Source organism: Arachis stenosperma, chromosome 2 (assembly GCF_014773155.1).
Source record: "Arachis stenosperma cultivar V10309 chromosome 2, arast.V10309.gnm1.PFL2, whole genome shotgun sequence".
Lineage (NCBI taxonomy): Eukaryota > Viridiplantae > Streptophyta > Magnoliopsida > Fabales > Fabaceae > Arachis > Arachis stenosperma.
The window spans coordinates 4,237,939-4,253,822 of NC_080378.1; the positions used below are offsets into that span (position 1 = coordinate 4,237,939).

Consider the following 15,884-nt stretch of genomic DNA (forward strand, 5'->3'; position numbering starts at 1 on the left):
TCATCTAGCATAAAATGCATGGAGTACAGACACAAATAAAAATGCAGCCATTTTAACTTAGAAAGCCAAAGGAATCAAGTAGTGATACACTCTACTTGCATCAACCCCTTTCATTAACAGTTTGATCAAGCTGTTGATCAAGCTGTTGTACCATGAACTTGTCAATTTGAGCCTGCTTTGTTGGGTCGTATAAACTCAAACAAATAAAATAAACACAATTGATGTAGTAGAATAGCATTTAAAATAGCATGTTATAACCAAATTTATTGACTACTAAAATATCTTGCCAAGCATTGCAAGTGCTATTATTTTATTCACATTTTTTTCATAGTAAGCAAGGAAAATTTAAAAAAAAAAATTACCACATGCCCCGTATTTTGTTTTTCAAGAGTGATAAAATAAAATAATTCAGAAATTGATATATATATTAAATAAATAAAATTAAGAATCCAAAAAAATTTAAATATATACAACACAAATTTCTTAAGGGTAAAAATAACACTAAAAACAACAAATGAAAAGAGACAAATACTTATGATGATTGTCTCCTCCCAGATTCCATGTTCTGAACATTTCTAGCATACTCTGCACATATGATGTAAATAAGAAGGCATTTTTTATGTCCTTAAAATCTGATGTTTTATTCTTTCTTTAAATTTTGTCCTATGTTTGATCTTCCTAAAAATATAATCTACCCAGTTTCATTTTACTAAAATTCTACAAAATCAGATTTTCAAACCTTAGTCCTCTTCATTGTTGCTTAAAGCCAAACAAACAACAAAGTCCACTATCATTTTTTCTTTCATCTGAGTAACTCTGACTGGAATTCAACGGACCAATTAGAGTCATCCTAATAAATATTCAAGTCTCAAACGAGTTAAATTGTGCTAATGGCAAGTAAATCATTAACCATATATGATCCATAAGTTAAAAACCATGTTAATACATTTTTCTTCACCAAAAAGTAATCTATGCACGAAGAAATACTAATCTTAAATAAGAACACCAAATACTTTTTTAGTATTGGCTATGATATATTAAACTGTATTTTAAGGGGAATTGTTTTCCAACATAATAGTGTAAAAAATAATAAATAAATAACAAAATACCACTTGAATGCAACACCATTCCAAAGATCTAAATTGTTACCTGATGTCATTGCTATAGCGTTAGGGTCCCTTATAGCTTTAGAAATCCGAATCAGAATATGAAATTCTGGAGTCAATTTCATTGAGTACTTATGACTATAAATCACAAAATACAAAAGAAAGAATGTCAAAACCAATAAAGTATGCAATTAATGGTAGGTTGGAAAAAAATATGACATTCATTAGCTTTGAGAAATTGAGATTGATCGAAACATTCAACGATCTTTGCATGGAGATGAGACAAAAATTGGCTTTTTTCTTTTTATATATGTATGAACACCAAAAGTCATGAATATGTAAATACCCCAAAATCACTATTTTTTTGTTCTTAAAGTTTTCGAAAAAGCGAAAAGATACCAATATAGCAAGTTAACAATCAAAAACGTCATTTTTTTTTTTAGTTTTGCTGTAACTCTCACATGTCTTACTCAACAAAGGCAAGTAATCTCACATGTCTGATATGACCTCTTATTAGCAGAAAATAGGAGCCACACATCACACCTGCAATAATTTCAATAATCATGGACTCTTAATTGAGATAAACACATGTCAAGCAGTCAAGCACACTATGGTAGGAGGTGTATGTTATATTAACATACTATGATAATTCATCAAGATTTATCCATATATGTATATAATCGATGCAAGCTGAAATGAGATCATGTTATAGGCTCATAGGTATAAACAAAATATATAATTGATTGACTAGTAAACTCATTATATATGTGAAGTTAACACATTTTTAAGATTATCTACACTCCAACTAAATTGCACTTTTTTTTTTTTTTGCAGAGAATTGATTATGAACCTTTGAGTCAAAATCCCGACCTAAATCAACAATAAGCACACACTTATCCTCACACGAAACAGGTTAAATTAAACTTTATACAACCTCCCATGAAGTTGCCGCACAGATAATCGTGAGTTTCCTTAATTAGTGAAAAAAACAATGCTAGATATTAGCTATACACCATTGTTGGTCTTATATATGTGTGGTAAAATTCATCCTTGAGCTGTAGTGATACATTTTTATTTGAAATATTAGCTAAATAAAGCACTATTCAACTTTGACTACCTAGGTTGAATCCTTTTATTATGCTTGCTTCTATTTCTCCATCTGATTGGATGGTCAAATCAAGATAAATCTTACTTTTACTTATATTAAAAACATAATCATTGATCCAGTAGTAGTACTCATCATTTCCATGTTAATTACTACCAAAAACGATTTAAATTATTATCTCTAAGTAAAATTTTACTTACACCTTCTTTGTTTATGAACTAAATAAATTCAATAGGTATCATAATTTATAATGAAAACAACATATAAATAAGATATTTTTCTAATTTGAGAATTGAAAGAAAATCAAGATTCAAGAAGGTGGAAATGATGAAGTGCTTATCGTGCAAGGGCAAAATAAAAGAAAAAATAAAAGGTTTATTATGGGTTTGTTCTACTATGAGTTTGATAAATAAAAGAAAATATAAATAAAAATTATAAGATCAAAAACTAATGTAAATTCACATAAGTTTTGTCCTTACATCTTAACATTTAATATAGTAAGTAAGAGTTGTGTAGAGCATGATAAACCTGAACCTTGACTTTTTTGTCAACCATCAAACCAAATAAATTATATATAAGACAATAGAATGAATCAGGCAAGTAAGAAAACAAAAGGAAAAATTAGCACTTAAAAGGCTTACCAAATAAAAGACAGTCAAATTTGCCTTTGAGAACTCTTGGAGCTGATGTCCATTTTCCATTTTGATGCATTGCAGTATTCATTACCTTCTTTACAGAGCTGAACATGAAAGCATGATTTCTTTTAACCTAATCAAGAATCAAAGTATGGGAATTCTCCAAGAGAATTGCACCATTTTAGAAATCTGCATTACAAATCTCCATTAAGAAATGAAGAATAAGTCTATGGTATGCCCAACCATTCATTGCTGATAGTTATAATTAGCTTGTAATATATTCAGAAGCTACATCATCCAAAGATTCAACTTTGTAAATTTATTGAAAGGAAATAAATTTTTACTTCTCTATAGCTGTTCTGCCCATATATTATCCAAAGTGTTACACGTTTCTCATTCTTATAACATCCCCAAGAAAAGTAGCAAATTGTTAAGTTAGGAAGTTTTTTTCACGTCAATCATAAAATTCATAGTTTATAGTTAGGCAAAATCAAGAGATTTCCAATTTAGTCAAATGGTGACATCAAAAGTGATTAAAAGCAAAAAACTTCTAAGACTAACCAAATGCTATATCTCAAAGCAAAAATCAATATTTAATGTGGAACAACTGCACATGTGATTTAATTCTTGAATTGAAGAAAGTTCCTTTTTCAATATCAAAAGTTTACCAATAGCATGCTTTAAGATAAGAGATCAATTTGATTCACAATAAATCATTTAAAATATTATTCCTAATGTTAGCAATATGTGTTCTATAGTTTCTTTTACAGTTTACACTTCTATAGATGTGCCCATATACCATCCAAAATAACCAAGAATAAGCCAATAAGGCATAAGATTTGATAACTCACCATGCTAAGCTTCTACAGATTTGCTGTTCTCACATGATAAGGTGTGAATTAATAAAATCACTAACCATCTAAATTTTTAAAAAAATAAGAACTACATAATATATACAGGTTCCAATAAACTTAATAATAATGTTTAGTTACTTTGCCTGTTTGCCATCAGCATCAATTTATGAAACATCTATTGAAGAATGCATCCACAATGGCCAGAGAAGGAAGAACAAAATTAGTTAGACAATATTACAATACATATAAACTTAGTTAAATATTAATGTTTGCCATCCAACAAAGGAACCCCTTCAAAGTCCAGTTAAATTAGAATGACTTACCTTAAGAAGAAGAGGATTACACGCACGCTCATTTCATATGAGACAATGTACAAATCGTTACTGTATGCACTGATATGGTTCACAAATTTCAGAAGCATTCCAATAGCTTGGCCACTATTCATTTGAATGAAACCCTTTTATATGCACACCTGTTGAAAATTTATAACAATAATAAGTACCCTGTTTATGTAAGTATCCTAAAAAATACAAACATGGCTGCCGAAATATTTTTAACAAAATATACTATTGAAGAATTTAGGAAATAAATATGGCTCATAGCCTCATAGGAGGATATGAAAAGAGATCATAATCAGATAAACCAAACCTTGAAGAGAACATGAAAGAAGCATGTCTTCGGATTGGCACAGTGTTCAGTTGCAGGCTGCACATGCAACATAATTTAATGATTATTTCTCAAAATTCCAGCTCCATTTAGTAGAAGAAAACAAAACCCTCCATGAATTCATTCTGTCAGATAAACAAAAGAGTACTACAAAGTCTAATTCATGGTATCCGAATCTAGATGCAGCAACATTGAGTGACCAAATCAAAGCAAATTAAAACCATTCAGCATTTACATCTACTCTGCTCGATTTCAATTTTTCTTATTAGCCCTCCTTAGCTTCTATCATTAGAAAGAGCGCATCAATTAAAAAAAATTAAAAGACACTACACAAAGCTAACGATGGTAAAAGCCAAATCTGTGAATAAGGGTGAATCACATCGGGTAAGAAAATATAAAATAAATTTCTACTAAAAAGAAAATACCTCCGCAACACCGTCGATGGTAGGATCTCAGAGCTCTCGTTCTCTTCACCGTGTCATCAACTTGCTTCTAGCTACAACTTCTTCACTGTTGGCAGGAACACCACTCGCCGCTGCCGCTGTTCTTTCTCCTCGCTGCTGCATCAACAGCCATCATCACTTCTGGATTGTTATTCTTCATCTCTGCTGCTCGACGGTGATCCAATCGCTGATTGCTTCCCCGGTGACGGCCATAAGCCACGACAGCTATCTTTGCTAAGTAACTGCGAAGGGATCGAGCCTCGGTTTTCGGAAACAGATGAAAAGTCTCTAACGGCGGTTCCTCTGTTTGCATTGCGAGCAAAGTTTTTGCGTTTACTCCGGTGACGGTGCTGAGCTTCCGTACCGGCAGGCAAAGAGAACGATGGAGAGAGATCTGAGTTTTTGAATTTTGAAATGCAGTAGCTTATGTAAAAAGTTGCCGCTAAATGTCCAAGTTTTGTCATTCTAAATATATATTTATTTTGATACCCTTACTCTTTAGTGTGCCATGTGTCGTTTAGATAGGGTAGAGTAAAGAATCATCTACTGCTCTCCTTTTATATATAAAGGAGATTTATATACTTTTATTTCAATTAATTTCATCACTTTTTTTCTGTTTCAACTCTATTATGTCTTATTTATTATGCTCTTTTATGTTGATTTTTATTTTAAAACTCTATTGAAGTAATCTAAATTTAAAGAAGTGGATAATCACCTTTAATTCAAATATTATCAATTATTAAGAGTGTTAAGAATACTTGAGATAAGAATATAATTAGTTTAATAATGACAAACATAAATTTATTGGGTTTAACTCTCAATTAGTTTTGATAGTTCTTTGTAGTGATGTAGGCCCATAGATAAAGAGTGCAGCAGCCCAAACAAATTGGAACAAAGAAATAGAAGCTGCTGAAAAATGTCAAATTCACAAAAAAAACACAAATAGAAAGTAACAAACAAATGAATTGGGCTAAACAGAAACTCAAGTCAATCCAAGTCCAAGTTGACTCATCCAAGAGAAAACAAACCAAAGCCAAAGCTTATAAGCTTTCTTCGGACAGATTTAAGAAGAAAAAAAAGAGAAAGCTTCTTCCTTTGATTCATTAGAAAAAATAAAGAGAAAAGTAAATCAAGAAAGCAAATGTCTAATCGCCCTAATCAAAGCATGTTAAGCTAAGTCAGAGGATAAATGTGATTTATTTTTATTTGCATGCAAGTTAATTTCTTCACTTCTTCTCCTACTCTCCGTGACACCATTTTTGGAAAGAAGAAGAAACTGGTGATAGATCATATCTGTTTTAAATCAATGGCTCAAATAGTTTCTTGGGGCCAAAGCACATTATCAAAGGTGCGGATTTGGAATTATCACTGAGAAAGCACTTCTCTGATGCTCTGTTAACCTCGGTCAAAGAAATTGACTCAATCTTAAAATCCCTAATTTTTTTGGTTGATTGAAGAAAAAGAAGTGATGAACTATGAATGCTCAAGGTCCAAGGAGTTGACCAAGAACAAGGTACAAAAGGAAAAATGTTTCTAGTTGGGACTCAAGGAGAGAGAACCCGAGAGAAAGAGCAAAGAGTGAATCATCACTATTGAGTTTGAAGTCTTGAAAGTATTACACCTACACTGAGAGAGCACTCTGCCAAGATGAAGAACAAAGTTTGAGTTCATTTGTTGGGTTCAGTTCCTTGAGAAAAAAACTAAGAGTGATTTTAGATTTTTTTTTTTGTATTTTCTATCTTGTGTCATGTACCTTAGTGGTGCCCTTTGCTAAGTTGGGTAAGTACTTAGTGTGAAGAGTTTAGGTATTAGCATAACCAAATCAAGTTTAGGTTGAAGCTTGTGTGCCCAGATAGGATTATGTGAATCCTAAGGAATTGGTGTATGTAATACTTTGACTATAGTGAAAATTCCACCAACGTTGTAGTGTAGACTGGATGTAGGTTGCATTGCACAAGACAACTGAACTAGGATACATGACTGTGTCAATTTTTTTCTTTTTGATTCTGTTCTGTTTTCTAAAATTTATGAGACAAAATGAAATTGTCTCCTAAATAATCTGCTACACAGTTCAAACAGAAATCTAGTTTGACTTCCAATTTCAAAGTTTAATTAATTAAAGTAAAAGAAGGTCAAACATTCAACCTCCATTCTCTAAGTTTTTTGCAACCTTCAAAGACATTAAAATGATTTTTAGCTTGATAATTACTTATATTTTTAATTTTTAGCATATTTATAGTTATGGGTATTAATAAATTAAAAAATTTAGGGTTAGGATAAGATAGAATTTAAAAATTTTGGGTATATAAGTTCTATTATGTCAATTGATATTAAAATTATGGATTAAGTACGATCCTAGCTTAATTTTAAAATCGTCTTTTTTACTAAAATTTTAATTTTTATTCTAAAAATGTCCTTAATTAAAAAAAAAAGAAAACAAATTAAAGAAAGGAGGGGGGATTACCAGGACAGGAGGAGGGAAGAAGAAAGGGAAAGGGATCACGAAGGGGAGGGGGGAGCCGCCATCGTAGTGGGCTCGTCGCCGCCGTTGAGCCGCGTCATTGTATTGGGCTCGTCGCCATCGTTGAGCCACCGTCACTGACCGCGAAGAGAGAGAGAGAGATGCGCGAGCTGAAGGGAAGAGAGAGAGAGGGATGCGCGAGCTGAAGGGAAGAGAGAGAGGGATGTGCCGCTGTCACCACTGCAGCCGGTCCTTGCCCTTCACCGCTCGCTGTTGTTCCTCCCTACTCGCCGCTCTCGTCGCCGCTACTGTCTTGCGTCCTCGCCGCTGCTCCACGACCCTCACCGCCCGCCGCTGGTCCTTCCCACTCGCTGTGCTGAATTGTGGCTTGTTCTGTAATTTCTGTTGACGTTGCTTGTAGCTGCTGTGGTTGCTTCTTCTTTTGTGAACTGGATTTCTTGTGGAACTTCTGAATTTTTTGTGAAATTTGTTGTGAAATATCTGAATTTTTTGTTTGATGATTTTGAATTTGTTGTAAAATTTGTTCTAAATTTGCTGTGGAATATTTGAATGTCATGCTCTATTAATGAATCTCTACTTTTGATTTGGCTTGAATCTGAAATATTGATACTGCTGAATTTGTTAATTATTGTTCAAAGTGCAAGTTGCTTGAATTTCTTTAAATATTTTGGTCTATTTTTTATAATCTGAAGAAGATGAAGAAGCAGAACATAATCTAAAGAAGATGAAGAAGCAGAGCAAGAGAGGATATGTCAAAATTGTGATAGAGGGTAAGGGTATAAATGTCCGAAGGACGATTTTAAATTTAAGTTGAACTTTAGGGACGATTTTGTAAGAAAAAAAAAACGTGGGGACGAAATAAATTTTCAACCCCTACCTTAGAGACCAAAATCATACTTAACCCTAAAATTAACTTATTAGAATTATTATTATTATGTTTGTGATATTAAATTCTCAAAAGAATCACTCTCTGTGGAGTATAAATATCTCTTTTGGATTTTAATCTGTAAGTAAACTTTGTATCTATAGTTAAATTTTAGCATTGTATTAATTTTACAATTACTGAAAATAATTTTAAAATTTATTATTTAGTTATTTACTATCAATATAATGTTTATGGTAAATATTTTACAAAAAAAATTATAGTTGAGACATAATATTTTGTGTTGAAATTAATGAAATTGTCATTTGAAAAATTAGATTATAATGTAAATATTATCTTGCATATACACTTTGAATATAAAGTTAGTATTGATTTGATGATACACTTATTAATTTGTTTGACAACTTTAACTTGTTTAAGATTTTATGTCAAAATATTTTGGAATGCTATATAACAGAAATTGTAGCTAGCGGCTGTAAGCACTAGACTTGGTGCACCATGTCAGTATATAATTGTACTTCTAGGTCTATATGAATGAAAAAAAGTACCTGTCTATTTCATGTTTACAAAATTAGTGGAGTATGTCTGTTTCAGAATTTACACACACAAAAATAACCTAAGTGTGATTTTTGTCTGTTATTTTGGCTTTTCTGAATTAAATAACGTTCTTATTATTTTTATATGAAATAAAAAAGTTTGATTATTTGATGTCTATAAGTAATTATCATTATGTTTGAGTATATTTTTGTCACTGTTATTAAAGTGAATTTATTTTTATTAAAAGTTAATTATTTATACAGATGTTTCTCGTGAAATTATGGATGTTCTATCTATTCATTGAGTTACAAAATTCATTCTATTGTTCTTTCATTTTTTTAAAATATGAGTCTTTATCCTAATCCAACTTCATCAGTTCTGCTCTAATTTTATTTGTGTTGGTGAGCCTTTTACTATTCAAGAACTTGATATTTTGTGTAAATAGTTTTAAAATTCTTTAGATTTGTTAAACTGTGTAACATAAATAGGATTCGATTTTAGTGACTTGAGTATGTTACTTTGTAAATATTCTAGTAGATAAAACTAATAAATCATATTTTACTATAAATATTAAAGTTGAATTTTATGTAAATATACTAAGTATATTTTAAAAATAATGCTAAAAATATGTTACCTTTTAGTATAATTAAAAATTTTATTTGTTTTGTTTTTTATAATATCGATTTCTAAGACTTGTTTGAAAAAATTTTCCTAAACGTCAGTTACAACCAGATTAAATATAATCGTGACACATTTTGATTTTAATAGAAAAATATCAATTGCCAAAATTTAAAATACTTGAAGATTGTTTCATCCTACGTGGATATCACTAAATAAATAATCAAAAGCTTGTGCATTGATCAGAATGCCCTACCAAAAACACATGTATATACAATATAGTTTTTAATTAAGCCAAGGACCCAAGGGACAATAGAATGTTAAATTGTTTGTTCATCACTATGCAACCCCAACGAAAATGTAAAATTCTCACTATTTTGAAATTTTAATCATTCTTTCCATACAGGAATGATACCTGCGCTGCCAAACGTTTCTCAACCCAAAAGATTATGAGCTTTATAGTTTTTTTTTTTTTTTTTCATCATCTTCATCATTTTCATAATCAAGTAATGATAGTTTATACAACTAATTTTTCTCATTGTCATTACTATCATCATCAATAGATAAATTATTTAATTTTTTTAACTCATTTAGATCAACTTCTTTCTTAATCTCATTATTTTTCTCACAAGCACTATTTACGATATGAAGTCAATTAACAGTATGATAAAAAATATATGAAATTCATCCGTACCTTTGTTTCTCAACTTAGCCTATCACATTTGGTTGATCCTTGCATCCCCTCTCAGTACATGTAATTCTGTCTATATTTTTATTTTTCGGATCATACCAATAAGTCTTCTTATACGATTGATATTCTAGTCCTTTGAACAATGTGATCAGGTCTCTAAAATTGACAAAATCAAAATCCATGAGTGAAAACCTTTCAATTTAACCATAAAAATAGACTAACTCACCGGTAGGTACTTTTGAAAAGTAACTTCCATGATGAAACATGAAAACACCGAATACATCATCCATCTGTAACATTTTTTTCAAAACTAAATACAAAACCAAACATTATTAATAAAATCTCCAAAACCTCACTAAACAATACCCGAAAAATGACTAACCCTACAACTAATTAGCTACTATCCTCACTTACAGTTTCCAAAAATCCCATCCTACGACTTATATAACAAATAAACGGCATAAGCAGAACAAGTTTCAACAACAATGTACATACCACTCTCCACGGCGGACGCAGGTAGAACAACGAAGTTTCAATAGAACTGTTTCACGGAACAACAACGATGACAACACGGAGACAAAGCGTTGTATTTTTTTGGAGGAAAAACGTAAGGGTTAGGACTTCCTGTAATTGTCTGTGACTGATATGGACATCATTGACATATCTCATATGAACCGTTGCACAATGCTTTCTGAAATGACGTCGTCTTATTGCACAAAGACCAATATATGTAGGGGTGTCCATGGATCGGATCCGATACGCATATCCGCGGTGTTTATCCGAATCCGATCCAAAAATTGCGGATATGGATCCGATCCGCAAGGCTTTCGGATCGGATCGAATCGGATTGCGGATTTTGTGTTGGTATCCGCATATCCGCGTATCCGCAAAATTAAAGAAATAAATAAGTAAATATTATTTTTATGTTTTATTTCAATTAACAATTATCATATATGTTATATTATTTTAATTTATTATTTAAGAAAAGTATGTTTAATATTATTTTAAGAGTAAACATATTTAAAAGAATAGAAAAAATGAATTTTATTGATATTTTTTTAATAAAAATAAGCTTTTAAAAATACTTTTATGTTTTGCAGATATATCCGATATCCGATCCGATCGGATCAAACCTTAAAAGTTGCGGATATTGGATCCGATGATTTTAATGCGGATCGGATCGAATTTTTTGCCATATCCGATCCGATCCGATCTGCGGACACCCCTAAATATATGTCCCATAACTTTTTAGGATAGACCACATCAACCCCGTTCACAGCATCTTTGCGACACGTACTCACTTCCACGCGCCATGTAATCTGAATTCGTAACGTGTGACAAAATAGATTGAATAAAAAGACCCATTATACAAAATTTTGAGTGGTCAAAAATCCTTTTATATTTTTCAATCCTTAAAAAAATTAAACGAATTAAAAGTTCAGGATCTATTTATTTTTTATTTTTTTTTATTATATTGGGCTGCATTGTGTAAATTCATAGGGACTACAAGATGTCAAGATCCATCATGGATCATGAACTCATGACAAAGACTAAAACACCCCTATAAAAAGCAGGAAATTACACTCCTAAACTCTGCATTAACCCATTTCAAATTTTCAATTCGATTCTCTTCGCTGCTGCTCACGGTGGTCCAACCGTTTTCTCCGCTACTTCTTCTTCACTATTTCTGCGTTTTCCTTTGTTCGTCTTCAAATCTCAAAATTTAGGTATGCTAAGAATTTTCCTCTGTTCGTCTGCATGATCTCATAAATCAGCTTAAAGGATCACAATCCTTTTTAACAAATTCATAAATCTTGCATGTCTTAGGGTGTTTCCTAGTTCTGATTTTTATTTATCTTGTTTCCTCGGTTTGTCCCTGTGTGAGAAGGGTTTCTTCGATAATCAGTTTCTGCAACTTCAGCAGCTGCAATATTATTGAACTTGTGTCTCTCTTCTTTGAAGATTCTCAAAGATCTTCCGAAACAGAATCTTGAAAAAATTATAGAGAATTCTTTATTATAATTATCTACATTTATCAGTTATCAATATGTTTTTTCTTTCTTCTCTCTTCTTTATTTGAAGAATTGGTTGATTCTGTTCTGTTTCAGCGTAATAGTAGTTTCCTGATTTCTGATTTCTGTGTATTACTTTTCTGTATATTAAGATGGCTCAGCAGGTACAAGAACTTACAGTGATAGCCCCTGATCAAAATATGGTACATTATCGGGTTACTCGTGATACCACAGTTGCTATTGTAAGATCCGTAATAGCTTGTTTAAGGGGTTTTGGAGAGGCAGAAGTGGAAGCAATGCTGAGCGTGGGCCCAGATTATATACCTGTTCCGGTCCATCTGCATCTGTGGGAGCCGGCAACATGTCAATGTACTCTGGTTTTCCAGCAGCCGGGACGCATCCCCCCGATTCGTGGACAATGGTGATGATGCCGATGGTGACCAGAAGAGGGCAAAGGTTAGAGAAGAAATGAAAATTCATAGCTAGGTAATAGTTGAATAGATTATCTTGGAATACTTATTGAGCTAATGATGATATACTAGGTTGTTTTTGTCCATGGAGGCGAGGCGTTCAAGTCGGTGCTGTTAAGATAGATGAAGCAGCTGGAAGCATGGAACAGTTGACAATATAATACATTGCAAGTTCTAGGATCTGTCAGATAGGTTTCTGAATCTGCATTCTGTAATCAATTTCCTGTCAAATATACATTTTTATCTTTCAGAATTCCTGTTTTCGCTGATGTTTAGAGTTTAGCTAAACATGATATGCATAGATTTTACAACTGAATTTGTGTTTTATAGTACCACCTGGTAGTTATGGTGACAGTAAATTTGGAGTTTGAGTTGGCCTGGTCTGAAACATTTGATGGTTTTGAGAGAGAACAACTTTTTGAACAACACTATTGGCCGTGTAACTGATGGAATTTATGAAGGTACCACTGAGTTTGAATTCTGGTTTATCATTTTGATAAAACCAACCACAGTTGAATGCAAGATTTAAGATTGGATATTGATCTTAAGATAATGTTACCATATGAAATATACTTTAAGATTACACAAGTATTTCTCAAGTTTTATAGTTCTATGAGAATGGAAATGGACTTGGAAATTTTGTTGGGTGCAGTTTATGTTACCTATATTCTATTTATAATGCTACTAATTAAGGTCTATGCTTTGAAAGATTTTTGGAGTCTATTTTTATTGACCTGAATAAAGGGGCTCTCTTAATGATGAACTACAATAATCTTAACTCTATTTTTCTCAAGATTATTGATTATACAAGTGTCACAAGCATATTCTGTTCCAATCATTTTGATTTTAATATGAGAAACGTATTCAATTGCCAAAATTTAAAGTACTTGAAGGTCGTTTTATCTTACATGGGTAGTATTCTGTTGGAGAATATGTTCTCTTACATGGATTTCACTAAATAAATATCAAAATCTTGTGCATTGATTAAATCAAAATGTCCTACCATAAACACATGTATATACAATATAGTTTTTAATTAAGCCAAGGCCCAAGGGACAATAGAATGTTAAATTGTCTGTTACATCACTTTGTAACCAAAATAAAAATGAAAAATTTTCACTATTTTGAAGATATTAATCATTCTTTCCATACAGGAATGATACCCTGTGCTGCCAAACGTTTCTCAACCCAGAAGATTATGAGTTTTGCAGTAACTTTCTTTTCATCAACAAGAAATGGCTCAACGGTGCTTGGTCCTGAGTTATATGATGACAATGAAAACCCCTTTGGACCTGTTCCAACCCAAAAAAATAATATCATATTACATATGCATGTTCCTTAATAGAAGACAACATTCGATAACTTTGACAAGATATAAATACAGAGACAGAGAAATACAAAATTTTCGTCTTAAAAGTTACTATTCTTTATACTGATCTCTACTCTAAACATAACTTTGTGTCTCTATATCCATGTATTTATATTAAGTCTGCAGTTAAAAAATGTAGTCGTATAACCCTAGTTTTTCCAATGACACAAAAAAAATGTTACCTACCAGTTATGCCTGTAGGAAAGAAGGCCCAAAATGAATATGGATTTCCCTTTTTCAAGAATGAACCTTCCAACTGTCAATCAAGGCACAATCAAATATTAAGATTTAATCAATCATGAATAATTTTGCAAGGTGTGAGCACAATCTTAATAAACTACTCTAGTTGAATTTTGATGAATTTTGACAATGTTACTAACAAATAGTTCTAGTCATGTAGCATTATATTACACTCTGTATGAACAATAACATAGGTGCCATATAGTCACATTACTAACCTTATTGTCCTTAAAGACCAACTCAATCTCAGAAAGATCTTCTTGAGCTTCAAGTATTTCTTTAAGTGAAGGGATCACATCCTCCTCCATCATCTGAGGTAGTGGCTTGGCCGGTGCTTTAGCTGGAGGCTTCTTCGCCGGTTCGGCCTTTGTCGCTGCCGCCTTTACCTCTTTTGTTTCGGACTCCTTTGTTTCAGAAGTAGCTATGAACATAAGATGAAATTATAGTTTTTTGCTTAGACTAATCATTAATAAATAAAAGAAAGATTCAACCATAGCTTTTATTGTGTTAATGCATGAACACACCTGCTGTAGTAGTAGATGATTCTTGAACAGCAGAACAACATGTGATCTTGTTTTTTCTGTTAGCTGATTTTAGTTTGCTTACAATCTGCAACAAAAGAAAATCAAACATTAAAAGAAAGTGAACTTTTTTATATTGGAATAATCTTAATCCAAAAACTCAATCCAATAGAAGACATCAAAATTTTCTTTATTGATTCATATAAAGCATACCAAAGGTGGAATTGGTGATGATGATGAAGAGGGTATGGAATTCTTAGAAGCATGCAAAGAAGAAGAAGAAGGTGAAGTAGTTAATGACCACAAACGAAAGCTAGAATCACCAAGTGTTCCTCCTCTTAACAAAATTGCCATTTGCATTATTCTCCTATCTTAAATGCTTCCTTTTTTTCTTTTTCTTTTTTCCTTGTTCAATCTCCAACCATTTTCTTTTTGTTGTCACTGGTTTGTTGATGATGGTTTTAGCGAGAAAAAAAGAAACTAGAGTGGGAGGAACAAAATGAAAGAATCCTCTGATCCACATGGTTCTTTGAAACAATATGTACCACTGATTTTTATGACTTATATTTCTATCTATCTAATATTATATGAAAAATGAAATTAAAAAAAAATATATAACAAACTTGTTGGAAACACTAGAGTACAAAACTAGAGTAGTGACAATGAATGAATGTAGTAGATTTCAACCGCATATTGAACTTGCCAAGACAAACTAAAACTCCTTTTAACTCTTTTAGGAGATTTTCTCCCAGATCCACATGTTTTTCTTTAATTATTTTAACCCTTTTTTTTTTACTTGTGAAAAAATTCAACAAAGCATGCACTATTTGATTTGAACAATTTTTTTTACTACGTGTATAAAAAAAATAAACCACTAAGTCAACCATAATGTATTTATGTATATTTATAAATATTGATTCACATATTTTTCTAATTAAATATTCAGCTACCAAATTAATAAGCCCACTATAGTAAAATAATCAAACTTACAATAGTAGAATAATCAACTTGTTTACATTAATATAATGAAACTTTTTGATATGCCAAATATATATTTCTATACACAGTCATTAATTTTTGATATACATGTAACATGGTTGCTAGTTTAATCCCACCATTTTTTTAGTTTGTTTAAATATTGAAGATTTATATCGTGTTAGGTGTATCATTTTAATAGCTTAGTCTCTATACCATTAGACTAGAAAAAAACCAAATAGATTATTATTATTTTTACTTTTTGTTTTTGTTGAAA

At 31.6% G+C, this 15,884-nt stretch overlaps 1 protein-coding gene and 3 long non-coding RNA genes across 4 annotated transcripts; 1 reads left to right on the plus strand and 3 right to left on the minus strand.

The window, feature by feature from the left end:
* Positions 1 to 529: 529 nt before the first annotated feature.
* Positions 530 to 3,682, minus strand: LOC130963726 (uncharacterized). Its single transcript, XR_009079851.1, has 3 exons — positions 2,853 to 3,682; positions 1,600 to 1,649; positions 530 to 1,244 (listed from the first exon to the last, which is right to left on the minus strand). It is a non-coding gene; the product is annotated as an uncharacterized LOC130963726 (long non-coding RNA).
* A 112-nt stretch (positions 3,683 to 3,794) lies between these two features.
* On the minus strand, positions 3,795 to 5,239 carry LOC130957509 (uncharacterized). The gene is made up of 3 exons (XR_009077253.1): positions 4,792 to 5,239; positions 4,349 to 4,405; positions 3,795 to 4,172 (listed from the first exon to the last, which is right to left on the minus strand). It is a non-coding gene; the product is annotated as an uncharacterized LOC130957509 (long non-coding RNA).
* Positions 5,240 to 11,564: 6,325 nt separating this feature from the next.
* LOC130960566 (uncharacterized) lies at positions 11,565 to 12,834 on the plus strand. The gene is made up of 3 exons (XR_009079161.1): positions 11,565 to 11,747; positions 12,185 to 12,488; positions 12,575 to 12,834. It is a non-coding gene; the product is annotated as an uncharacterized LOC130960566 (long non-coding RNA).
* A 685-nt stretch (positions 12,835 to 13,519) lies between these two features.
* Positions 13,520 to 15,156, minus strand: LOC130960565 (uncharacterized). Its single transcript, XM_057885989.1, has 5 exons — positions 14,846 to 15,156; positions 14,636 to 14,720; positions 14,330 to 14,532; positions 14,058 to 14,127; positions 13,520 to 13,794 (listed from the first exon to the last, which is right to left on the minus strand). The coding sequence occupies exons 1-5, from the start codon at positions 14,990 to 14,992 to the stop codon at positions 13,640 to 13,642; spliced, it is 660 nt and encodes a 219-aa protein (XP_057741972.1). The 5' UTR covers positions 14,993 to 15,156; the 3' UTR covers positions 13,520 to 13,639.
* Positions 15,157 to 15,884: the final 728 nt, after the last annotated feature.

Bases quoted from the DNA above. Each gene is read 5' to 3' on its own strand.
- LOC130960565 (XM_057885989.1), bottom strand. From the start codon at position 14,992: ATGCAAATGGCAATTTTGTTAAGAGGAGGAACACTTGGTGATTCTAGC. The intron at 14,721-14,845 runs GTATGCTTTATA...CTTTTGTTGCAG, and splicing joins CATCACCAATTCCACCTTTG to ATTGTAAGCAAACTAAAATC. The intron at 13,795-14,057 runs GTAGGTAACATT...GGGTTGGAACAG, and splicing joins CTTTCCTACAGGCATAACTG to GTCCAAAGGGGTTTTCATTG.